General features: G+C 43.5%; 1 protein-coding gene across 2 annotated transcripts in view; it reads right to left on the bottom strand.

Moving 5' to 3' along the window:
• The window catches only part of SSH1 (slingshot protein phosphatase 1), a 160,094-nt gene that overhangs the window by 122,461 nt on the left and 10,517 nt on the right, over window positions 1-27,116 (bottom strand). For both annotated transcript variants that reach the window (XM_073630053.1, XM_073630059.1), the window contains exon 2: window positions 17,644-17,681. In XM_073630053.1, the coding sequence (XP_073486154.1) occupies window positions 17,644-17,681 (38 nt within the window). The remainder of the gene's footprint in view (window positions 1-17,643; window positions 17,682-27,116) is intronic.

Genomic DNA, 27,116 nt, shown 5'->3' with positions numbered 1-27,116 from the left:
TCCCTAAGGAAGGTAAGGACCCCACCCAAGTCTCAAACTATAGACCCATATCGCTACTAAATGTAGATATCAAAATATACGCAAAAGTCCTGGCCAACAGATTGCTCCCTTTGATTCCCGAACTTATTTCTCCAGATCAGGTGGGATTTGTCCCTGGAAGGGAAGCCAGGGATAACACTATCCGTACCCTGAATCTCCACCATTGGCTCACATCTTCTAAATCACAAGGGTTCTTCCTCTCTCTTGATGCAGCCCTGTATTCAAATCCCTCCGCCAAGGTAAAGGTTAATGGCCATAAATTAAAAATGATTCACCATATATTCGCCCCAAGTGAACTCAATTTAGCAGCGCTAAAAACAATCCCTAACCATAAAGGGTCATAAAGTGAAGAATTAATAAATCAAACAAATATTAAAATCATAACATCACTCCTCCCCATTGGTGTGCATAAAGTGATAAAGTCAAGAACTCACAAAGAATAGTGAATAGGCCACTAGAGTGAATAACCTAACTGTGCACACAAAATATGATAATGGAAAAAAATATATATATATATAATATATGCTGTGTGGGTTGATGTGATTCAGTCCACAAAAATATATATAAAAATTATATAAATAAGTATGTGTCCACAAACAATCCAAAAAATGAATAATCCAAAAAAAATCCGTGACGTAATGTAGTGCAGATCTTCCACTTAATAGAATCTTCCACCGCACCTCTGTGACCGTGAATCCACTCCCCTTAGGTAAATAAACTCACCAGCTCCTTTTGCCCACACTCTCGTGTCAGGGCCACCAAGCTTTTATCCCACACAATAAGGGGAAGTATATGATCTCCTATGGTACACCTTTATATATCCAGAGTATGATGCCAAGGAGCTCTCTCCGCATGGAAAAAAAGAAAATAATCCAATAGTGCAATAACGTATTGATATTTATTTAAAATAACAAAACCCTCAACCATTGAACTCACATCTTTAAAAATCACTGCAAGCTCAAAAATACCACAGCACAGCAAACTGTCACAGCATCAACTCAAATTAGTAAACCAGTGTGTGGTGGTCGCGGCGGACCCAGGTACAGCGCTCTCCAAATACCCGTCTCACCCGCTCCCTGATGTAGATAGGATCAGCTTCCGCACTCCCTCGTATGGCGCTCCCTGTCACAGCGTCCTACGTCACTAGCGTTCGATTGCCGTGTAGCTACGCCCCGACATGTTTCGTCATAAAGACTTAATCATGGGCTTAATCCTTGGCATCATACTCTGGATATATAAAGGTGTACCATAGGAGATCATATACTTACCCTTATTGTGTGGGATAAAAGCTTGGTGGCCCTGACACGAGAGTGTGGACAAAAGGAGCTGGTGAGTTTATTTACCTAAGGGGAGTGGATTCACGGTCACAGAGGTGCGGTGGAAGATTCTATTAAGTGGAAGATCTGCACTACATTACGTCACGGATTTTTTTTGGATTATTCATTTTTTGGATTGTTTGTGGACACATACTTATTTATATAATTTTTATATATATTTTTGTGGACTGAATCACATCAACCCACACAGCATATATTATATATATATATTTTTTTCCATTATCATATTTTGTGTGCACAGTTAGGTTATTCACTCTAGTGGCCTATTCACTATTCTTTGTGAGTTCTTGACTTTATCACTTTATGCACACCAATGGGGAGGAGTGATGTTATGATTTTAATATTTGTTTGATTTATTAATTCTTCACTTTATGACCCTTTATGGTTAGGGATTGTTTTTAGCGCTGCTAAATTGAGTTCACTTGGGGCGAATATATGGTGAATCATTTTTAATTTATGTATGTTATTATTTAAGCGGCAGCTCAGATTCAACTTTCTTCCCATCAGCGCAGCGTTTTCGGGTGTATGAGTGGGCGGATTTGTGTACACCTGATATTTGACATTAAAGGTTAATGGCCACCTGTCAACCGCCTTCTCCATCAGCAATGGGACACGCCAGGGATGTCCCTTATCCCCCCTAATTTATATTCTGACGCTGGAGGTCTGACTGTCGGTGGAAGGGAATTCAAGGTCGCAGCCTTCGCAGACGACATTCTTCTATCCCTGAGTTCGCCCCGCATCTCACTGCCCAATCTACTGGAAGATCTTGAGTTTTTTGCCACTTTATCCAATCTCAAGATCAATCACTCAAAATCATATGCTTTGAATGTAACTCTTCCCGCTCAGGAGGTAATCCACTGTCGGGATGCCTTTCCTTTCCGTTGGGAAGTGGAGGCGATCTCTTATTTGGGAATCAAAATTACCGCGCGGCTGTCAGACCTTTATATGTCTAATTTCCACATAGCTCTCACCAAAATTCAAAATCATTTAAAGGAGTGGATGGGCTTGAACATTTCCTGGTTTGGCCGTTCGGCGTTAATTAAAATGATCATTCTGCCAAGATTACTTTATCTCATGCAAACCATCCCTATCCACCTTCCTCCGGCCTTTTTTGCAGCTTATCGCAAAGCCTGTTCCACTTTTATATGGAAAAACTCTCCACCTCGCATAAAATATTGTCGCCTAATGACGCAGAAAAAGAATGGGGGTATTGGCCTTCCAGACTTATATAGATATTACCTGGCGTGTCACCTGACTAGGATAGTAGATTGGAACATACACAGTACCAAAAAGATCTGGGTAGCCCTGGAAAAATCACTTATACCAGGTCCTCTACACTTACTTCCCTGGCTGTCTCACAAACCCTGGCCACAGAAGATCGTATCTCACCCCCTGATCTACCCCTCCTTGCTGGCCTTTAGAGGAGCAATGAAATCGGGGTTGTCTGCCTCGGTGCCAGGTCCCCTAACTTCCCTAAGAGAAAACCCAGACTTTCCCCCGGGTAATTCCTGCTCCTATTTGCTACGCGAATGGCCACATGACGATGTCTTAACCCTTCACTTTTTCTCAGAGGGGTCCCCTCTCCCATATGAAAGACTAATTAACATGTCCAAGACTGCCTCTTTTCACTTTTGGTCATATCGAGAAAACCGCCACTTTCTCTCGACTCAACCACACCAATCTTGTTGGACCAAACAACTCACTCCTTTTGAATCCCTTTGTCACTACAAAACACAACAAAGGCACTCAATTTCCACCATCTATGCCCTTCTTTCATCTGCAATAACCTCCCTCCCGGCATCTTCACAGATGGCCTGGGACAAAGACTTTCAAACACCCCTCTCTACGGAAATGTGGGACACCATCTACGAATACGCACACAAATGCTCACTAAATGTGGCCATCCAAGAAAATGGCTACAAAATTGCCACAAGATGGTATAGGACACCCTCTCAGCTTCACAAATGTTCCCCCTCTATCCCCAACACATGCTGGAGGTGTGGCAAGCAGGAAGGGACGATGCTCCACATATGGTGGGACTGCGAACGCACTCAACCCTTCTGGAGGGAAGTCAGTGAAATCATTTCACATATCACTACAGATACCCTGGACTACACCCCCGCACAATTTCTTTTACATCGCACCTCTTTATCCAAAAAAAACATACTATAAGTCTCTGGCTATGCATTTGGTGAACACCGCCAGATTATGCATCCCAGTGCATTGGCGTTACACACACACCCCGTCGATTGGAGAGTGGTACAGGAGAATTTCTAAAATAAAAGAGATGGAAGAATTGATCCATATTTCACAAGAAAGAACACATAAATTCTCTTTCACTTGGGCGTGCTGGAATCACTTTGTGACTACTGAACGCTATCGTCAGCATGTACTGTAGAGGGTGGTACGTGAACTCTAACCCTAACTGTGGACTCTCGTCGGTGGGTGGGATGTGGGGGGGGGGGGGGGGGGAGTGGGCCCTCCGAGGGGTGTGTTCTACGACAACTGCTCGAGCTTCCCCCTTATTCCCTTTTTTTTTTTTTTTTTCTCTCTTTTCCCTTGTTGTCCCTCTCTCCCTTCCTGCTTTATCTTTCTGACCCTCCCCTTTTTCCCCCTTTCCTCCCCTTCCTCTCTTATACCCCATGTTCTTTCTCCCTAACTTCGGCCTCCTACTTGGTAGCAGATCTTTATAACCTTGTCTTAACATGGCCCTACATAGATGCTAGCAAGGGTACTTCACTCAAGAGAAATGAACTGGGACCAGCCGTATCAGCTATCTTCTTGCCTTGAGTGGGCGTAACTGCTCAGGGGGGAGGAGGGGGGGGAGGGGAAATATGAATAATGATCCTCCACCCCACATCTACTACATTATGCATATCTGGCTGTGTTGCCGGTACTTTATTATCATAACCTATATTGGATGTACCCTGCATTTCTTTTGCTTCCATGCCCTGCCTGTTAATTGTATTTCCGTGTCATTCGATTTGGATTGTAACCTGCTCTTTTAATACTAAATAAAATCTTTATGGAAAAAAAAAGAAAGCTCTATTTGTGGGAAAAAAAGGACACAAATTTCATTTGGGTACAACATTGCATGACCACACAATTACCAGTTAAAGCAGCGCAGTGCCAAATTGTAAAAAGTCCTCTGGTCATTGAGCTGCCAAATGATCTGGGGTTGAAGTGGTTAAGGCTTCAGAACCACTTTAATATTGCTAAGGAAAGCTCTTCCTGCCATCCAAAGCAGAATACTGGTTTACATTTTGTCCACTCTTGTTCTCTTGAAGTTTTGATAACACATGTGTGATCTATCTTGTTGCCTAGAAGTGTATCTATGATCAAAATTTTAAATCATATAATCATTTCTGCACTGAATTGTAAACTGTTTCTAGCCTACTCCCATTAATTTGATCAATCTTGAAGTTGGTAAAGTTACTTTGTGAAGGCCCCACACATTTACTTCCATGAATTCCATTTCATATACTCATATGCCCTGTAAGTAGACAATGCTCTGTCACATGTTTCACAGAGCCTGACTTCTGAACTACAAGGGCGCTGAGAGGAATTTGAGGAAGCTGAATCCATACAGGAATCACTGCTTGCAGGCAGCAAGGTACCATGATGGGATATGTAGCCTTTGTAGAAACTGAAGGTAAACAGCAAAGGAGAAGCTGCAAAGCATGCAGGGAATCCAGGAGGTTATGGAAAGAGATGGCCAGCGGACAGGCAGAACTCACAGCATGAAAGAAGATTTTTCAAGTAAACTTCTATTAGATTGTCAAAAATAACTATTGCTTGTATTGTTATTAAAATGCTGATGTTATAAAATGAAAGTGTATGCTGTAACGATAGATCTTTAATACAATAACAATTTGATTAGTATTAATTCTCGGTTATGAAAATTGTCAGGATTACACTCTGTTGAAGATGAGTTTACAAGATCAAGCATGTGCCCAGTCTTACTTAGGCAAGTAGAAAATGGATTAGAATATTTTTTATCTACGCTAAAGGGATGGTAGCTTTTTTAAAACGATTAAAAACACACAAAAAATGCAATATGAAATGCCCACTGTTCAATTCAGTGGTCATTAGCCAAAGCATTTGTGACAAATGATGAAAAAACCTATAGAATCAAGGCAGCAGATCTCTCCTGCCATCCCAGCCTAGAGAAGAGCACAGTTCAGTGTTCAGCAAGAATATGTACTGGTACTAGGGGCAGAGGCAGCTGACCATTCCCTTCCTATACAACAGTCCTCCCAGCAACACAAATCCCAAGTTACAGAGAGACAAAAAGAAGGTGGCGCAAAAAGGTTAGATCTTAAGAAGCCCACCAGGTAAGTAGTTCTAAACAGGGGAGGGTGGGTGGTTTCTCCACAGACTCCTCTTTAATGATGTGGTGTTGAGCACAGACATCATTTACACTCCCTTTTAGAGGAAACTGCTTTATTTCAATTAGGAGATCGGCAGCAGAGTCACCATGAAGATTCATAAGCTGGCCTTTTTTCAATCAGCTCCCCCTTTGTATTTTTGCTATTCAATTAACAGGCACACTATTGCTAGTTTTCACAGAAACTGCATATTGCAATCTAAAGTTCTATGTTATAAATGACATTTGAATGCACACAAAGATGGCCACACTTTCAAGAAGACACATCCAGGGCTGCCATCAGGGGGGTACAGCTGTTACAACTGTAAGGGGCCCCGGGGTCCGAGGGGCCCGCTCGGGCCAGAAGAAGGCAGGACGGGTGAAGGGGAGCCGTGATGTGCACTACAGAAACGATCTCGTAGCTTCTGCTGCTCTCTGTCATTGAGCTCAGACATCAAGCTCTTTACTGCCACCTCTGGCTACTATGTGCATGTGCACCCCTTGTGCGAGCTGCCTGTACTGTGCTCAGGGGCGGACTGACCATTAGGGCACTTGGGCATTGCCCGAGAGCCCAGGGCCAGCAGGGCGCTCCATGAGAGTACCTCCATCCCAATCTCTGCTTTTCCCGAAGCCTAGTGCCAGAACAAGTCCTAGTACTGAGATCCGGTAACTAGGCTAACAGGGGCTCGCTAGTGTCGGGCACCCAGGAGTCAGGATATCATCTGTGCCTTGGTCTGCCTCTCCCGCATTGATTCCCCTCTGTGGCAGCACATGGAGAAGTGATGGGAGAGGCCAAAGGGGTATAAGAGAATATGTGCTGGGGGGGTGCTCTTTGAGGGGAGAGGACATGTGCGGGGGGGGGGTTTCCAATCCAACCCCCCCTTCCCCAAAGTAAAAAGTTGCCACCTGCCCCCCTATGCTCTCACCCCAGGGATCCCCTCTCTGCCCTTATTTCAGGGATCCCTCTCTGTGATAGGGAGCTCAGGACAGTAAGGGCTTGTTTACATTCACAGTTTGGGAGTGCGAAAACCTCATAGTTTATTATTGTTTTTATCTCCACCCCAACCACATCCCCTTTAACTGCAGCAGCCAGGGGTGTACACATGCTGCAGCCTCAGTAGGAATTATACACCCAGTCATGCTTGGCATGGGGCTGCTCTGCAAAGGCCGTGCAACACAGTGACTGGTTAAAGCAGGCAATAAGGTGGTATTATTTTGCCTCATCACATCACTTGCTTTAACCCCTTGGATCCCACACTACAGCATGCGGCTACTGCGTGCATTACACATGGTTGCAGGGCGTTTGCAGAGTGGTCCTATTCATTTGATTGGGTCACGATCGCCCACCAAAAACAAAAGGGGGTATAATTCCTGCCGCAGCATGTGTACATCCTCAGCTGCTGCCTCTGCAGCTAAAGGGGGTAGGGACCAACATATGTAATTGTGGGCAGTGTGGCAGGGACACAGGGGGGCCCCATGATCTTCTCTTGCCTGGGGGGACCCCATGAGTTATCAGTCCGCCCCTGACTGTACTCCCCTGTGTCAGCAATATGTCAGCTTTGTGAAAACGAGCTGGGACTAGGTAGGAAGATTTCCTTTACAAGGGCTGTTTGTGTACAGGGGGGTGCCAGAGGCTTGTGTGTTTACAGATTTGTGTATGTGTGGGGCTGACATTTATATACAGGTGTGAGGGGACTGAAATATATACAAGTGGAGGGGCTGACATATAAACAGGTATGAGGGGGGCTGGCATATATACAGGATTGGGGGGGGGTATGAGTGCGCAAAGGTGTGGTGGCCGGTGTGTGGATTTGGTGGGATGGCCCACGGGCACGCCCTGGGGAATGTTGGTGTTCAGGCTCAGGGGGACCCAGGCCTAAAGCTATGCAAGGGGCCAAAAAAATCCTCATGGCTGCCCTGAACACATCACTACATGATTCAACGCACACAGACATGAGCAATTAGCCATCCTTGCACACAAAGTTATGGTCCTGATGTGAAGTTACAAGTATCATTCTCTTATGTGCATGTTAAGAACACATGAAAAAACAAACCCTTGTAACTCTACATCGTAAAGAGATAGAGTTAATAAAGATTAAACTATATTTAGCCTTCTCCGGGGGTGACGTTCCCTTTGTGTCACGCCTGACGACATGAGTCAGCAGATTATGCTAACAAAAGTCAAACAGAAACAGCTCTCTTCTAGTAAGAAGAAATGAGGCTCATTGTCCTTCTGGCTGACTCAGCCGTCGTGACTGACCTTTGGGGAAAAAACACAAAGAAAAAAGCAGCAGCAAGAAAGACCCCGCTGTGTGGGGAAAAGGAGGCACAAAGTTACTAGCAACTTAAACCCCTCATTGATCAACCGCTTCCACAACAAGAGGACAGCCACTTAGACCACGACTCAAACTACAGGAAAAAAATGAATAACAGCTTTAGGCTCCAGTATGCATATCTCCATGTTAGAAAGACAGATAGTTTGTAGCTAGAAAAACAGCTAGCACTGGTTAAAGTCAAGAAGAAATGTAAGTAATGAAATGCAGATTTAAAATTTGTATATGTGAACTGCTGCACATGCCAAAGGATTTGTACTTTTCTTCAATCACACTCAAGATTCATTTATGCCTGCCAGACTGCACAGCCAGGTCCCTGACCTCACTTTTCTCCACCGGAATTGAAGCAATACAGCTGCAAAAAAAAAAAAAAAAAAAAAGACATTTCCCAGCCTTAGATCAGATAGTAAAGAAACAGCATAACAATGTTCAGCCCTATTAGCAAAGAATACAAGTGTTAGATTGACATCCCTGGGTGAAGAAATAGAGCTTCATTGCTTGTGGGCTCATGTCACAAGGCAAGTGTTTGCATCAGAGTTGCTTTTCTTTCCCAAACAAGTCAAAGTGAATGCAAAATGCGAGCATCTTGTGCTTTCATTTGACTGTCCATCTACACAAGCCATTATCAGCGCTGCCCTTTATATTCCCAGTCTAAGCTCTTCTGCAATAAAGATTACAAGAGGCTCTTATAAAAATAGGTCAGGGTACTACCCTAAAATACATTGGGGGCTCAATCGGACTTGTGCATTGCTGCAAGAAGCGTACAATGGTGCGTAACATGGTACAATGAATGGCACCTAAACATTATGCAGTGGTGCCTGGTGCAATGCATGGCATAACATCACATCACAATGTATGTACTATGCTTGTGGCATGCAGCATTCCTAATAAAAAAGACTTGCATTGTTTTGGTCCATTGTGGTGGTATCCCATATACAATCAATTTAGCCGCGTTTGCGTTTAGAAGCGTTTGAAAAAAATATTTTATTTTTTTATCCCCCCCCCCCCCCCCTTTTCAAAATAGCCAAAAATGAAAAACGCCTGTAAACTAAACATGGTTAAACGCGAGTTACCGCGTTTAGCGTCTAAAACGTCAGCGTGTGAATTCATTTTTTTGCCTTAAAAGAAAAGCCTATAAAACGCAACTGCCTAAAAACGACATTAAAAAAAACTTGTGTACATGTACACCTAAGATGACACTGGATGAGTTGAGGGGCAGTTGAAAAAAGCAGCCAACTGCCTCTGAACATCTGTTTACCAGCAGCAGTGTACATTAGGACCAAGAGTGCTTTTGTATGCTCACAGGTTTACTTTAAGGCTTCATGCACACAAGACGCCGGTGCAAACTCTGCTGAACACATGTTTTTAAAAGTTGAATCTGACGTTTAGAAACGGCCGTTTTGCCGCATTTGCATGCCGCGTTTAGCCGCATTTTACGTCTAGAAGCATCTGCAGGGCAGAGAATGACATTTTGCGACCCAACTTTGGGGCCCCGTATCTCGGGGCCACTTGGTGCTAGTAACCCTAAATTTGGTATGCCAACACAGTGGAACTAGCACCAATTTGGAGTTCCTAGCACCAAGTAGCCCCGAGATACGGGCCCCAAAGTCGGGTCACAAAATGTCAAGCACTTCTGCAGCAGAGAATGACATTTTCCAACCTGAATTTGGGGCCCCATATCTTGGGGCCACTTGGTGCTAGGAACCCCAGATTTGGTGTGCAAACACAGTGGAACAAGCACTATAACATAGCCAAAGCTGGGGTTCCTAGCACCAAGTGACCCTAAGATATAAGGGCCCCAAAGTCAGGTCACAAAATGTCATTCTCTGCTGCAGAAAAGTGCTTGACATTTTGCGACCTGATTTTGGGGCCCCTTGGTGCTAGGAACCCCAAATTTGGTATATTGTAGTGTTAGTTCCACTGTGTTAGCACACCAAATTTGGGGTTCTTAGCACCAAGTGGCCCCGAGATACGAGGCCCCAAAGTCTGGTCGCAAAATGTCAAGCACTTTTCTGCAGCAGAGAATGACATTTTGTGACCCGAATTTGGGGCCCCGTATCTCGGGGTCACTTTGTGCTAGAAGCCCCAAATTTGGATATGTTGTAGAGCTAGTTCCACTGTGTTAGCACACCAAATTTGGGGTTCCAAGTGGCCCCGAAATATGGGGCCCCAAAATCGGGTCGCAAAATGTCATTCTCTGCTGCAGTTTACCATCATATTTCTGTGTTTTCTGGTCCAAAAAATAGGGTTCCTTTAACCACTTCGCATCCAGGCCATTTCTGACACTTCGCTCCTACATGTCAAAAATCATCATTTCTTTGCTATAAAATTAGATAGAACCCCCAAACATTATATATGTTTTTTTAGCAGAGACCCTAGAGAATACAATGGCAGTCATTGCAACTTTTTATCTTGCACGGTATTTGCGCAGCAATTTTTCAAACGCGTTTTTTTTGAAAAAAAAAACAGTTTCATGCTTTAAAAAAAACAAAACAGCAAAGTTAGACAAATTTTTTTGCATTGTGTGAAAGATGAAGTTACGCCGAGTAAATAGATACCTAACATGTCACGCTTCAAAATTGCACATGCTCGTGGAATGGCGGCAAACTTTGGTACTTAAAAATCCCCATAGGCGACGCTTTAACATTTTTTACTGGTTACATGTTTTGAGTTACAGAGGAGGTCTAGGGCCAAAATTATTGCTCTCGCTCTAACGTTCGCGGCGATACCTCACATGTGTGGTTTGAACACCGTTTTCATATGTGGGCGGGACTTACGTATGCGTTCGCTTCTGCGTGCGAGCTCACGGGGACAGGGGCGCTTTAAAAATTTTTTTTTTTTTTTATTGTTAATTTTACTTAAAAATTTTTATTTTTACACTTTAAAAAAAATTTTTTTTTTTTTTTGATCACTTTTATTCCTATTACAAGGAATGTAAACATCCCTTGTAATAGGAATATGACACGATCAGTCCTCTTTACAGTGAGATATGGGGTCAATAAGACCCCACATCTCACCTCTAGGCTGGGAAGCCTAAAATAAAAAAAAAATAAATAAAACGATCGCCGCTTCACAGCCGAAGCGGCGCCGTTTTTTTTTAATGCAGAGGCCGGGCGTGACGTCATAACATCGCGCCCGGCCTCCGAACCATCATAGAGACTCCGGCGACCATCTGGTCCGCCGGAAATCTCTATGGTGAACATCCAGCGCCGGCAGATCCGCTATCCGACTCACCGATCGCTGAGGTGAGTCGGTAGTAGCACCGGAGGGCGGCGGGACGTCCCCTCCCGCCGCCCGTAAGAACGATCAAGCGGCGGAACAGCCGCTATGATCGTTCTTATGGTGTACGGAATCGCCGGCTGAAAATGCCGGTATCTGAATGATGTCTGTAGCCTCAGACATCATTCAGATATAAGCCCCGAAAGTCGAGGACGTCATATGACGTCCTCCGGATGTCAAGCGGTTAAAAACACTTATAAACGCAAACGTGGCACCGACGTTTAGCCGTGTTTAGCCGCGTTTGGCATCTGAAACGTGGAAAACTTTTGCGTCTGAACCCATTTTTTTGCTTCTGGAAAAAACAAGGTTAAAACGCAACTGCCTAAAAACGAGAGACTGTGTACATGGACACATAGGATAACATTGAATGAGTTCAGGGGCAGTTGAAAAAAAGTGTCCAACTGCCTCTGAACGCGCGTTTAACAGCGTCTCGTGTGCATGAGGCCTAAGGCCCCATGTACACTGCTGCTGTTAAACAGACGTTCAGAGGCAGTTTTTTTCATCTGCCCCTCAACTCATTCAATGTTATCTTATGTGTCCATGTACACAGTCGTTTTTAGGCAGTTGCATTTAACAGCCTTTCTTTGAAGGCAAAAAAATGAGTTCAGACGCCAATTTCCACATTTCAGACCCCAAACGCGGCTAAATGCGGTACCGGCGTTTAGCCGCGTTTTCGTTTATAAGCATTTTTAAAGGTTCCTTCATTTTTTTACATTAAAAATCTCAAAAATTATGGCAAATGATGAAAAACCATTAAAAAAATATTTTAAAAAATTGTAATTGCTTGCAATGATTCATAGACCATTTATATACCCTAATGAGCCCATGATCCAATCCAATACACCACTAGCATTACTGTTATCCGAAGTATAATTGGAATTTGACCCATATGTTGTTAGATTTGAACAAGCAACTTGTGACAGGTGACGTGGCAACTGGACAATCCACAACTTGTGGCAGGTGACGTGGCAAATGAAAACCCACAACTTGTGACAGGTGCCGTGGCAAGTGACAATCCGCAACGTGTGACAGGTGACATGGCTACTGGACAATCTGCAACTTCTGGCAGGTGACGTGGCAAGTGACAATCTGCAACTTCTGGCAGGTGACATGGCAAGTGACAATCCGCAACATGTGGCAAGTGACAATCCGCAACATGTGGAAGGTGATGTGGCAAGTGGACAATTCACAACTTGTGGCAGGTGATGTGGCAAGTGGACAATCCACAACTTGTGGCAGGCGACGTGGCAAGTGACACGCTAAATACAAGTACACTGCTGCTCTCTCAGCTGCTGCTACTCACTCTGGTCTCATAAAATGGCTGAAATAGTTAAACAATACTATTTTTGAGCTTGGGGAGGGTCTTATGATGTTATCTTAACTAAATGCTTCTAGACGCAAACGCGTTAAAATGCAGCATGCAAACGCGGCTAAATGGGCGTTTTAAACGCCGGTTTCAAGGTGTCAAAAAAAAAAATCGTTCAGAGGACTTCGCCTCAGCATCCCATGTACATGGAGCCCAAGGATGCATTCACATATGTACCTTGTGGTAGAGCCCCAACACTAAAAAGGATTACAACTCTGACAGAGAATACATTTATCAGTATGTGCTTGCAGATTAACCCCTACACTGCCTAAAACTTCAAACAATTGCGAAGCTACAGAAAATCATGCATGGCTAGTTAGATAATATACTCTAGCAGGTTCTCAGGTAGTAATAATTGTTTAGCGCTCGGATCAAAGTCCCTTGACACTGCCAAACAAATTGCTATGTGGCAAGCCTGACCATGCTGTTAAGTGGCACCACACCACAAGTTTTCACATGCCTTGTCATGTATCAAATTCATTATACAAGACAACCAATAGAAAAAGAGGCAGGGCCGAGCATTCTACTGCTGGGACTCTTTTTGATCAAAAGCAGTGAGGCAAAAGGGCAACAATGTATAGTATTTATCCACCTATAATGCCCGGTACACATGATCAGAAAATCATACAAAAAATACCGTTTTCTAAGAGATCACACGATGATCGGATCGTAGGTACAGAGCCAATCAGGACAGTTCATCTGATATCATTTGATCGGACATGCACGAAAATATTTTTTTGTATAATGCCAGATCATATGATTTTCATTTAATTAGTACAGCTGTCGTTCGAAAATGCAACACAATACATGACATCACTTCCGAATTTTTTATTCTGTCGTACGAGAATTTTCGTGACTTTAATAAACTCATCAGATTCGATCTGAGATTTGCATAAAAAAAAAAAAAAAAAAAAAAAACCCGACGATTATGCATTTGATAATCTCATCGTGTGTACTGGGCTTAACACGCACATTTTCCCCCTGAAAATAGAGTGCAAATAATGCATGCGTGTTATACACCTGTTTTTTTGTAAAAAGCCAATTGTAGGAGGGTGCCAGGAAGGTGTGTGGGGGGGGGGGATCCCATACCTCCTGAATTAACTGGGACCTTGCTTGCCAGTGAATCCAGGCTGAATCCTGTTGGAGAAGTGACTCGCCCGGGAGGGGCGTGCTAGTCTGGGCACTCCTGCCCCGCAACTTGTGTGGGATGTTTGGTGTCCCATGCGCTGAGACCTCAGCCCTGTATGTATTGTGCCAGTAAGAAAGGCAGCCAGCGGGGAGAAATTCCGGCTGCCTTTCTCACTGGCACAATACATAACAGACAGTTCAGATCATCTGAGGTCTGTGTGATTATACACACACACTATAGATCAGTGTTTCTCAACTTCAGTCCTCAAGGCGCCCCAACAGGATTTCCCTCAGATGAAACAGCCGTGGTAATTACTAAGGCAGTGAAACTGATCAAATCACCTGTGCAAAATAATGGACAGCCTGAAAACATGACCTGTTGGGGTGCCTTGAGGACTGAAGTTGAGAAACACTGCTATAGATGACGCTTCTGGGGGGGGGGGTCGAACAGGAAAGGGAAAAAGATGAATACTTACAGTGATTTGGGGTGGGGGATTAAGAGGATACTGTATTGGGGGGGGGGCGTTTTGGGAGGAGAGGGGATGGATATGAAATCCATTGGGGGGGGTCGAACAGGAAAGGGAAAAAGATGAATACTTACAGTGATTTGGGGGTGGGGGATTAAGGATACTGTATTGGGGGGGGGGGGGCGTTTTGGGAGGAGAGGGGATGGATATGAAATCCGACAACCCCCCCCAGCACAAGTCCTCTCTCCTCCCAAAGCACTCCCTAGTACATACAGTATCCTCTGACCGACCCTCCCCTGCGTCCAAATTCAAAGAGATGCTGGCTGCTACACAGGCAGGGGACAATCATGGCAACAGGGAAGGGAAAAAGATGAATACTTACAGTGATTTGGGGGTGGGGGATTAAGAGGATACTGTATTGGGGGGGGGGGGCGTTTTGGGAGGAGAGGGGATGGATATGAAATCCGACAACCCCCCCCCAGCACAAGTCCCCTCTCCTCCCAAAGCACTCCCTAGTACATACAGTATCCTCTGACCGACCCTCCCCTTCGTCCAAATTCAAAGAGATGCTGGCTGCTACACAGGCAGGGGACAATGATGGCATCTGGGCACCCCGCTGGAGATGCAAAGCAATCGCACCAGGTACTCACACTACTGTCCCCTACTTGCCAGGCAAGTTAAGGGAGACATAACCCCAAAAGTGTAACTTCCACTCATTTTCCTGCTTCCCCCCCCCCCCCCCTCCGGTGCTACATTTGGCACCTTTTGGATACCTGTCTTTCACAAGTATCCTGCTGCCACTTCTGGGAGTCTGGGCCGCGGCCCTTGACGTCATCGCTGGGGCTCCCTCCTCCTCCTTCCCCTGCTGCCAAGCCAGCAGGAAAGAGGAGCGGAGCCTCGTGCACGTGCAGTAGGGCTCCCGGCGTGACACAAGCCATAAGGCTATACTGCCGGGTTCCCTTACCCGCATTGGCGGCGGCAGCACTTGACTGCTGATGGAAACATCAGCGGCGGTGCCGACATCGCTAAACTCCAGGACAGGTAAGTGCCCTATTATTAAAAGGCTGCAGTATGTGTAGCTGCTGGCTTAAAATTTTTGCAGCGGAGGGCGGACCTCCGCTTTAAGTTTTTGTTCTGAAACTTCCCTCTCTTAAAATTAAGGTGTGTGTGTTATATGCCGATAAATACAGTAAATATCTCTGGAATTGGGCTGAAGGCATTTTAAGTAAGGGAGCTGTAAAGGTTAAAGCCTGCATAAATTGTTGGCACTGTATAAATACAAATGAATAAACGTTTGTAAAGCTTAAACTAGTCCATTAAGCCATAACTTTAGGCTGTAGGAAACATAGAAAGGGGAAGCGCTGCTCTAGTTTTAGTTGATACGGTTTAAAAACAGGTTTAAAAAAAAAAATAAAAAAAATCTATTACTGCTGTTCTCCTGAGTGACAAAGTTACAGGTTCAGAGCCCAGTCCCAGAAAGTTTCAGGCAAAAGTTTTGGTCCTCTTAAAAAAAAAATATATATATATCTTTGAAAAAGTAACTTGTACTCTTGGCAATAAAGGACTGGGAGACCCTGGAGGCATTCGGACACCGTGGCTTTAAAATGTCTGATACTTTTAGTCTATATTATAATTTGGGTAACTACATTGTCACCATTTATTTTCCAAATGTACTGCAAAGCTCAATAGGACAATTTCAGAATGTAAGCAATGATGAAATCAAAGTACTGTGTGTACAAGCATTATAGCTTTGTAAATCAATTTAACATTCATATCACAACAGAGGATTAACTATATGGCAATTACGGCTATGCTTTTCTAAATAAAAACACAAACTTGCTGTTCAGGCACTGAATTTGATCTTGTCCTTTTTATGAACTCATGACGTTGGCTTAACTCGCTGCCACCATCTTGTGGTACTAACTGTAACTGCAATGCAGAAAACAGCTTACTGTCCTTTGTAAGGGCTTGTTTACACTGCTGAAAGCCTTTGCCACCCCTCTGAAAAGTGATCCATGGTGTATCACTTTATTAGAGGGCAGTTGACAGGTAGCTGTAAGGCAATAGGTCGCCTCCTTACTGCCTGTTTTTAACGTGAAAAGCCTGCACCATAGATGTGTGCATTGCACAGCAGTTGCCACGCAGCTCCTTTCACTTGAACGGGCTGTATTTGATGCCAGTACTGCCAACTGAAAGTGACAGCGAGTGCAAAATCCAGAAACTCCTGGACAAAAAAAAAAAAAAAATTGTTTTCCAATAGCCATATCATTTCATTTCTGCTTGGCTGTTATATGTTACATTAACCAACAGCACATGACACATTACAGTCACTGTTTTCATTAATTATCTCAAATACCTTTATTTAATGTCATGCCAATTCACCATTTTTTGCTATTATACAAGCAACGATCCATTGCATAGAACAGTGGTGCCCAACCTTTTGAAGAGTGAGAGCCACTTAAGGGACTTGGTAACTGGTCCTGGGCCACAATGAGTGGATTTGAGGTAGTCAGGTGTAAACGGACACAAGTCTGTTTATAGTTGCCACTCCATAGAGGTGAATGGAGGGTCTGATTGGGTCGGACCAATCGTGTGAAAGGGGCCCAAGGCTGCTTTCACAATGAAGTGCTGCGGTTTACCCACACCATGGGTGCAGTGCACCTGTGGCTTTACGGCAGGTTAGCTGCACTTTGTCATAGCCTTCTATTATATCCTGCAGGTGTAGTGCACTTTATGAAAGCGCACCAAACCCACAGGTACTAAAAGAAGTCTATGACTCAGTGCAGGTAACCCGCAGGTGCACTGCACTTGTGGATCAGTTTGACCAGTAACCACTGCAGAACAGATATGTCCATATATAACTGTGATTTTAGTATTAAAACTTACCTTTAATAACAGTCTTCCATTCAGGTATCATCGGCTATTGCTGTCCCAGGCAGGGTACATTTGGTATCACTTCGCCTGCAACAGCAGGCGGCGCAATACAGAAAGCATCGGCTTATGCGGCTCTGATCCGCAGCCGCTTGCCTCCTCTACCCCCCGGCTTCATTCATAACATTGACGCTCTGGGATAGCAGATTGGGAACCCGCAATTTGGACTTGCCAACCACCCATCCTAGAGTAGGAGGTCATGGGCCACATTCAGAGGGCTCCGTGGGTTACTTGTGGCCCCCGGGCCACTGGTTGGTCACCCCTGGCATAAAATACCTAGAATACCAAATTGTTTCAGAGTGTGTAATTTTATTCAAACGTTGTAACTATTACAATGCAACAGAAGACAGAATGGACACAACCAAACAATTAATAGAGTTGAGAACAAACAGCTCACCTTATATTAGTTTTCCGATCATCATCATTCCCAAATTCCTGCAAGAAATTTGGAAAAAGCATGCACTGAGTTAAGCAATTCAATTGAAAGTGGGTACGAAATACAAAGGGTTGACAAGGTTCCCAAACCTTTACAAAGATATCCAGCTATCTAACCAATAATATAAGTGCATTAAAAGCTGACTTTTTACATTAAATAATCTATGCCAAAACATTAAGTCAGTCAATCCAAAAGAATACTGAATAGTTAGCAGTCTGTGGACCTAGTCACCAGCTGGCTATTAATATGTCAAGTCCTACTAAGATCCTTTGCACTGCCCTTGTGAAGAATGAACAGCATGGCCTCAGCAGACTGGATTAAAGCTGATCTAAACCTTACCAGGTGACCTTTGGTTTTCTAAGCTATGTGTGCCAAACAATTCTAATAATATTTCTTTTTGAAAACGTTTTCACCTTTTTCTATCCTTTTTGCACCTCAGCCATACTCATCTCAAGCAGTCTTACTGCAGCTGTTTTATTTCTACATGCATGTGCTCCAATGATGATGCACGTTACTACACAAGGTGGGTTCCTGAAGAACATCCCTGCACAGTCTGCGTTTGAACAGCTGTCTGTCTCTGCTGTAAGTACCTGTGACATGATGACAATGCAGCAGAACATCCGGCAAAAAGGGCAGAACACTGTCAACTCATAACAGCAAAGTAAATGAACAAGGTCCTTAATGGCAGGATCACCAGGTATTATTTTAACCAAATCTGAAGATTTTAAAAGGCTAAAAGTAAGTTTTAAAACATCAACATGTGTAAGATCATATTAGGTCTTAGAGGTTTGGTTTAGATCTATTTTAAGAGGCTGTCTACACCTAATGCAAACACCTGTGAAAACATGTTATCCTGAACACAGGTGCTCTTTCCCACCAATGCTTTGCTACTGAGCAAGAAATGAGATGGCCGTCCTCAATGACCAATAATAAATCACAGGAGGGGATGGGCTGAGTAGAGAGCTCGGACCACTCCTTAACTTCATGCTGACACTCAAATATAGTCTAGTGTACAGGCAGGTGATACAGGAAGCTGCAGTTGCAAGGGTGAATAGGGCAATCAATTCACTGGCTATGCAATACAGGAAGGATGTTTGAATCATAAAAATGTCTGAAAAGAAAATGTGAATATTTGGTAGGTTCAATGCTAAACTTATATTATACACTTGCATAAGCACTGTGGTGTTAATGGTTGATTCTATCTTATGTGTGCCAAGGGTTTGCCATCAAGTCTCACTTGGGGTTGATTTACTAAAACTGGAGAGTGCAAAACCTGGTGCAGCTCTGCATAGAAACCAGCTTCCAGTTTTGTGGGTTTTTTTGCCAAAGCAAAATTGAACAAGCTGAAGTTAGTAGCCGATTGGCTACCATGCAGGGTGCACCAAATTTTGCACTCTCCAGTTTTAGTAAATCAACCCCAATGAGCATTAACCAGATCAAATATAAAAAGTATAAATCTAGAAGAGCATCTCTGCCCTTGTATACTGCTTCACAAATCCCAGTTTCAGATGTAACAAATCATGACACATGCTGAAGACCCTTCTACCCCGACACCAGGTAATCTTTACAATATTCATCTTCACACCAGCACAGTCCCCACTATAAAAATTCCAAAAGGAACCATGCATTTCTAAGATGAAATCTTCAAACCTTGGATAATGTCCCCAAAGATTATAGAAGTGCTAAATGTGGGACTGAAAAGTTTTAGCCCATGCATCCATATATGTTGGTTTCTAAAAAGCCATCATTGGAACTATCCCATACGTTAAAATACATAGCACTATCTACAAAGAGACCTAAGGATCTGGTTTAGAAAGATGAAGAAAAACTCCAGCTCTTGACCATACCACCCACTTCTGCTGAAGTCTGATTGGCTGGTACATACAAGTTCCAGTGTGTTTAAAGGTCAAATGTGTACAGCAAGCGCTTACAAACTAAGCACATGGGGTACTTGGTTCCAATATGTTCATCTAGCAGCAGGGGAGATGAGCACCGCTATTCAGCAGTGCAGGAGGCAGGGTTAGCTCCACTCACATGTAAACAACCAATTGTGATTGCATTATAAAAACTATTGGGTATGCTGCAAAATCCCTCTTAGTGCTCAAAACAAATGTTGAATAACATTATTCTGCTCAATTCACAACACAAGCACTGACCATTAACAAAAGTAAAAGATCAGTCAGCGCTGCAGAGCTCTATGAGCCATCTTCTAATGCAGTGTATATTCATTATCAGCCAGCAGATCTATCACACAACCCCACAGCACTGACTAACGAATAGTAAAAGAACAGAAAGTGCAGCAAGGTCGTGTGATAGAGCTGCTAGCTATTAGTAAATGTACACAGCACTTAGGCACTGACTGATCTTTTACTATTGTGAATGCATAGTCAGCACTGCCAGGACCGTGAAATGTATCTGCCGTTGCTCTGTAGGTTTACTAGCAGCTCTATCACACAGTCTAGCCAGTACTGATTGTTCATTCATGATAGTAAACTATAAAGACAGCACTGTGGGGCTGTATGATGTATCTGCTGGTGCTGTGTTTGTTTACCATCAGCGGGCAGCAATTTTACACTACCCATGACTGTTTATTCATAATAGCGAAAAGAATCAGTCAACTTAGAGAAAGGACAGGGACTCCGTTCTTGGCTGTATCTCCCCAAACACCCAAAAATTGGGTGTCAGCCTGGGGGGCAGCTACAGCACAACATACAATGTCTAGAAAAAGTATTCATGACCCTTGACATTTTCCACATTTTGTTGGGATTTTATGTGATAGACCAACACAAAGTGGCACATAATTGTGAAGTGGAAGGAAAATCATAAATGGTTTTCAAAAATGTTTACAAATAAAAGGTCTGAAAAGTGTGGTGTGCATTTGTATTCAGCCCCCCTGAGCCAATACTTTGTAGAACCACCTTTCACCACAATTACAGCTGCAAGTCTTTTTGGGGATGTCTCTACCAGCTTTGCATATCTAGAAAGTGACATTTTTGCCCATTCTTCCTTTCAAAATTGCTCAATCTCTGTCAAATTGGATGGAGAGCATCTGTGAAGAGCAATTTTCGGGTCTTGCCACAGATTCTCAATTGTATTTAGGTCTGGACTTTGACTGGGCCATTCTAACACATGAATATGCTTTAATCTAAACCATTCCATTGTAGCCCTGGCTGCATGTTAAGGGTCGTTGTCCTGCTGCAAGGTGAACCTCCACCCCACTCAAGTCTTTTGTAGATTTTAACAGGTTTTCTTCTAAGATTGCCCTGTATTTGGCTCCATCCATCTTCCCATCACATCTGAGCAACTTCCCTATCTCTGCTGAAGAAAAGCATCCCCATATGCATCCCCATATGCTGCCACCACCATGTTTCAAGGTGGAGATGGTGTGTACAGGGTAATGTGCAGCGTTAGTTTTCCGCCCCACAGAGGGTTTTGCTTTAGGCCAACAAGTTCAATTTTGGTCTCCTCTGACCAGAGCACCTTCTTCCACATATTTGCCGTGTCCCCCACATCGCTTCTCACAAACTGCAAACGGGACTTCTTATGGCTTTCTTTCAACAATGGTTTTCTTCTTGCCACTCTTCTATAAAGGCCAGATTTGTGGCGTGCTCGACTAATAGTTGTCCTGTGGACAGATTCTCCCACCTAAGCTGTGGATCTCTGCAGCTCCTCCAGAGTTACCATGAGCCTCTTGGCTGCTTCTCTGACTAACCACTTCCATACCAGGCCTATTCTGGCACTGCTCTCCTACATGTAAAAATCATAATTTGTTTATAGAAAAGTACTCGGAAACCCCAAACATTATATATTTTTTATGCAACTTTTTATGTCACACGGTATTTATGCAACAATTTTTTCAAACTCTTTAAAAAAAAAAAACAAAAAAAAAACCTTTTCATGAATTAAAAAATAAAACAGTAAAAGTTAGCCCATTTTTTTTTTTTGTATAATGTGAAAGATGATGTTACGTAGAGTAAATAGATACCCAACATGTCACACTTTAAAATTGCGCAAACTCGTGGAATGAGGCCAAACTTTGGAAATTAAAAATCTCCATAGGCGACGCTTTAAAATTTTTTTACAGGTTACATCTTTAGAGTTAGATGTCTAATGAATTATTGCTCTCGCTCTAACACACACGGCAATACCTCACACGTGTGGTTTGAACGCCGTTTACATATGTGGGAGGAACTTACGTGTACGTTGGCTTCTATGCGCGAGCACACAGGTACGGAGGCGCTTTAAATTTTTTTTTTCTTTATTGTTTATTTTACTGTCATTTTTTTTTATCTAACACTTTCTCTTTAAAAAAATGTTGTTGTTTTTTTATCACTTTTATTCCTATTACAAGGAAAGCATCAGATATTAAAAAAAAAAAAAAAAAAGACAGATCTGATGCTTTTCAGCTGAGGATGTCGGCTATGTTGACATCCGCGGCCCGGACACGACGTCATAACATCGCGCCTGGGCCTCGACAGTCAGAGGTGACTGGTGACCATATGGTCACCGGAAATCTCCATGCTCTTCATCCGGCGGCGGCTTCTTTCTCGGGTTCCCTATGGCACGGGCGATCCCGGAGAAGCACCGGAGGGCGGGATGTCCCCTCCCGCTGAACGATCAAGCGGATGAACTGCCGCTATGATCGTTCTTACGGTGCACAGAATAGCCAGCGGAAAAAGAAGATATCTGAATGATGCTTGCAGCTGCAGTCATCATTCAGATATAACCACTGAAAGTCAAAGACGTCATATGACGTGCTTGGCCTGGAAGTAGTTATTGCTCTCCTTGCCCGGCCTGTCAGTTTAGGTGGACAGCCTTGTCTTGGTAGGTTTGCAGTTGTGCCATAATCTTTCCATTTTCGGATGATGGATTGAACAGTGCTCTGTGAGATGTTTAAGGATTGGGATATTTACTTATAACCTAACCCTGCTTTAAAACTTCTCCACAACTGTATCCCTGACCTATCTGGTGTGTTCCTTGGCCTTCATGATGCAATTTGTTCACTAAGGTTCTCTACAAACCTCTAAGGGCTTCACAGAACAGCTGTATTTATACTGGAGATTAAATTGCACACAGGTGGACTTTATTTGCTAATTATGTGACTTCCTAAGGCAATTGGTTCCTCTAGATTTTAGTTAGGGGTATCAGAGTAAAGGGGGCTGAATACAAAATGCACAACACACTTTTCAGATATTTGTAAAAATTTTTAAAAACCATTTATCTTTTTCCTTCCACTTCAAATCCCAATAAAATACATTTACATTTTTGGCTGCAACATGACAAAATTTGGAAAATTTTAAACAGGGTATGAATACTTTTTCAAGGCAGTGTACAGTCATTTAATTTTTAAACTAATGCATAGATAGTAACAGGACAAAGTGCTATGTGCACTGGATCCTAGGGTTGTCCCGATACTAGTATCGGTACCGATACCGAGCATTTGCCCAAGTACTTGTACTCGGGCAAATGCTCCCGATGCTTCCCCCGATACCTAGAGGACAGCTGTGATCGGCGGTGGGGGAGTTACAAGATTCTCCCCCCCGCCGGCTTTCAGCTGCTTTAGTGACACAGCGGTGATCGCTCACCGCTGACTGTCACTGCATCCTCCTCCATGTCCCCTCCTTTCCTCTGTCCCTCTCCGCTGTCCCCCTCCGTTCCCCTCTCCTTCTCTGTGCCTCTCCGCTGTGACTGTCCCCTCCGTTCCCCTCTCCTTTTCTGTGCCTCTCCGCTGTGACTGTCCCCTCCGATCCCCTCTCCTTTTCTGTCCCCCTCCGTTCCGCCGTCCTCCTCCTCCTTGCTTTGTGAATAGACAGAGTCAGCTGACTCTGTCCATTCACATAACAAACATTGTAATCTCCTGTGATTACGATGTGTCAGTTTATGAATGGAGAGGAGCCGCTGTCTTCTCTCCATTCATTCTCAGTGCAGCTGAGGCTGCAGAGAAAGGGACTGGGGAATCTCTATCCTCGGTCTCTTTCTCTGTCTCAAGGGGGAGATATCAGAGGTCTGTTAAGACCCCTGATATCTCACCAAAGCCCCCCAACAGGGCTGATAAAAAAAAAAAAAAAAAAAAAACAAAAAAAAAAAAAACACATATTGCAATAAAGTATAAAAAAAAATATTATTTTAAAAAATAAAAATTGTAAATAAAAAAAAAATAAAAAACACCACACACACACACACATACACTGTTCACTCCCTCCCCACCCCCCAAAAAAAGAAAGCACTGTTAAAAAAATTAAAAAAAAAAAAAAAATAAAAAAAAAAAAAAAAAACACACAACACACTGTCACGTGACATTAAAAAAAAAGTATCGGTAATCGGTATCGGCGAGTACTTGAAAAAAAGTATCGGTACTTGTACTCGGTCCTAAAAAAGTGGTATCGGGACAACCCTACTGGATCCCCCAGGGCTTCTTCAAAGATTGTCACATTCTAGTCATAATTCCTCTTTAACTGTCTTCAGCAATACTTACAAACTTTCTGAAAGCTTGCTAGCAACTTGTTTAAAGTGACAACTTCCAGTATCATCTGTGTTTTAACATATCCAAACTGGAGCTGGAAGGTGCTTTAAGAGTGTCAACAAAGTTGCTTGAAACCTGCTGTAAGCATTAACAATGTTTGGTGAAAGTTTGCTGTACACATTGCTCTTAAACACAGTAGATACCATGTATGAGGTTTTACTTGTAAATCCTTAAACACAGGGGCTTTAGAATGAAGTTCTCTATGAGAATTGTGGAAAACAATAATACCAAAAGGTGAAAGAGGAGATCAGGACGCTGTTAGTCTAAGCTGCTCATGTTTAACCCAAGACATTTCCTCAGGAACTAAGCTCCCTACCATCTGGATAATGTGAACACAAAAGGAAAATTAATGTAAAGTTTACCACAGCTCTACATTCCCTGTACTTATGGGAGATAAAATAATCCTGGTGACATTATTATTCGAGATGAAAACTTTAGAATATTACACTGGCTTCAGCATCAAACACCCTCCTGGGAGTGTCACATGTCTGGTGCGTTCCTCCATGCTGTGGTTCCACCTGATGACCACCCCACATCATTACTGTATTTTGTAGTGACATAAGGGCCTTGGAAGAAACCGCAGAAGTGGACCATACGCTTACCAAAAAGGGTCAGATGGGAAGATTTTTCAGCGTTGGTTGCACTTGAAGATTAATTTTACAGACAGTACACATTTATTTAAAATTTAAACTTGTGCTGAATGACACGGTCATTTAATCCAAAGTAAATGTGTCCTTAAAAGCTGAATGATTTATTTAATCCAGAATACCAAGGACATCTAGTGATAAATCATAATTACTACAGAAGATAGCACTGGGGAGGAGGTAACACCAAGTATGGCAGTTTGTTGCTTTTTTTTTTTTTTTTTTTTAATCTCCCGGGATATCATAAAAAAAAAAAATAATAATAATAATAATAATAATAATCAAGCCCTGGCTGGGCTTTAAGGAAACCTACACTGAGGGAGTATGGAGGATCCCACTGCCAACTTCTCCCATCAACTGCCCAGCTGTTACACTGAATTATCAGTGGCTTCAATACCTTCTGAGCAACTGAACTGGAACAAGTATGCAAATCGGCGTTAGATTTATGACTGCACTTTAGCTTTTCTAACCTGCATGCTTATCCTGGATCAATAATTCAAAGCACTGGAGTCAAAGCCATCAAGACATTTTCAGTCCAGAAATGGCTGAGTCTATTGCCCTCTCATTTTCGCTTGCCTCTTAGTCCCCTTTCACACGGGGCAGATCCACTCAGCGGAGTCCACTAGCTTAGTGGGAGATTGCTCCATTGATTCCCGCTGAGTCGGCGGATAACAGGTCCGTCTCTGCTCACTGTGCAGCCCCGCTGTCCTCTATTGGAGATTGGATGAAAACGGATCCGCTGTCCATTTTCATCCGATCCGCTGGACGTATGGCGAACGTATCGCCATACGTCTGTTTTGAGCAGATTTTATCAGGTCGAATGGCAGACAGGTGTCAGCAAACACATCTCTGCTGACATCCGCCTGCCCATACAAGTAAATGGGTGGCCCGCTTGGATGGAAACATCAGCTGCGGCGCTGACATCGCTGGACTCCAGGATAGGTAAGTGTCTTATTATTAAAAGTCAGCAGCTGCCGTATGTGTAGCTGCTGCCTTTTAATTTTTGCAGCAGTGGGCAGACCTCTACATTTAAGCTGCAAAGGCAGTGGGTAGGGGCGTGGACGTGTTGTGGCTGTACAATTTGCTTCTCGGCCACAGCAAGAATAAACTATGGATCGACCTACATTCACTTTTTTAGAAGTAATGGTAAAAAAAAAAAAAAAAAAAAAAAAAAAGCTGACCGATATTACTTAAAGGGGTTTTACCGGGTGAGTACCGCTCTTTAGAGGGAACAGTCGGCTTTATTGTAATAACCGATGCGGCTCAGCAGCTGCTCGGCTGTTATTACAAGCAGCGGGAGGGGAAATTCCCCTCCTCCCGCCACCTACTGACGCTCGCCCGGGCTGTCCCACCCCACCGGGAGGCCTGAGCAACCAGCCGACACGTCCGCCGGCTGGCCGAAGACCCGAACAAAGAAAAAGGGAAACAGACCCCCGATCTCTCCATAAAGAGTACCTGTCAATGCCTATTACAGTCACAAGGGATGTTTACCTTCCTTGTGACAGCAATAACAGTGATAAAAAAAAAAAAAAAAAAAAAAAATGTGTACAATGACACTGAAAAAAAAATTTAACTGTAATGTACAAAATATCGGTTATCGGCAAGAGAGGTGACCAAAATATCGGTATCGTATCGGCACTGAAAGAACAAATATCGGTCGATCCCTAGAATAAACCCCCCTGTTGTGTTTGGAACTAAAGTCCTGCTGTCACAAACTGATCAGACATGCTCTTTACTGCAAAACACATGCAAGGTCTCTTCTGCAATAAAATACACCTACCTGCCTGCTCAAAGCATTCTCCAGCATGTAAACTGAGCTGCGCAGGAATGATGTCATCCCACGCCAGCAATGAAAACAATGCTTTTGGACCCTTTGGCTCTGGAGCCTCCCGCCACTTTATGGGGTTACAGATGCTAAGAGGCGGGGCTTATGTGACAGATGTGATAGGCTGTAATATGATCAGAAAGCTCCTGATCGCGAGCAGCGATCTGGAGCTTTCCGTTAGCTGCTGGTAACTGTGCCGAAAGTGCGCAGGGTGTGCACTCTATGCACAGCCGGTTTAGCAATATTGCACGCAAATATTCGGCTCACCTGCCAAAAGGCAGCATATTTGCATGCTGTTGGCGCCAAGAGGTTAACAATGCATTGCAGTGCACATTAAAGTGACACAACTCCTCCTTACAGCCTGTCAAACACCCTCTGAAGAGCGATCCCTTGTGTAAATGAGCCTTGCTCGAATCGCTCTCCAGCATGTACACTAAACTGC

The sequence above is a fragment of the Aquarana catesbeiana genome, linkage group LG01 (assembly GCF_042186555.1).
Source record: "Aquarana catesbeiana isolate 2022-GZ linkage group LG01, ASM4218655v1, whole genome shotgun sequence".
In the NCBI taxonomy this organism is placed as follows: Eukaryota; Metazoa; Chordata; class Amphibia; order Anura; family Ranidae; genus Aquarana; species Aquarana catesbeiana.
The sequence above is the reverse complement of the archived record's forward strand: the minus strand, read 5'-3'. Positions and strand labels throughout refer to the sequence as shown.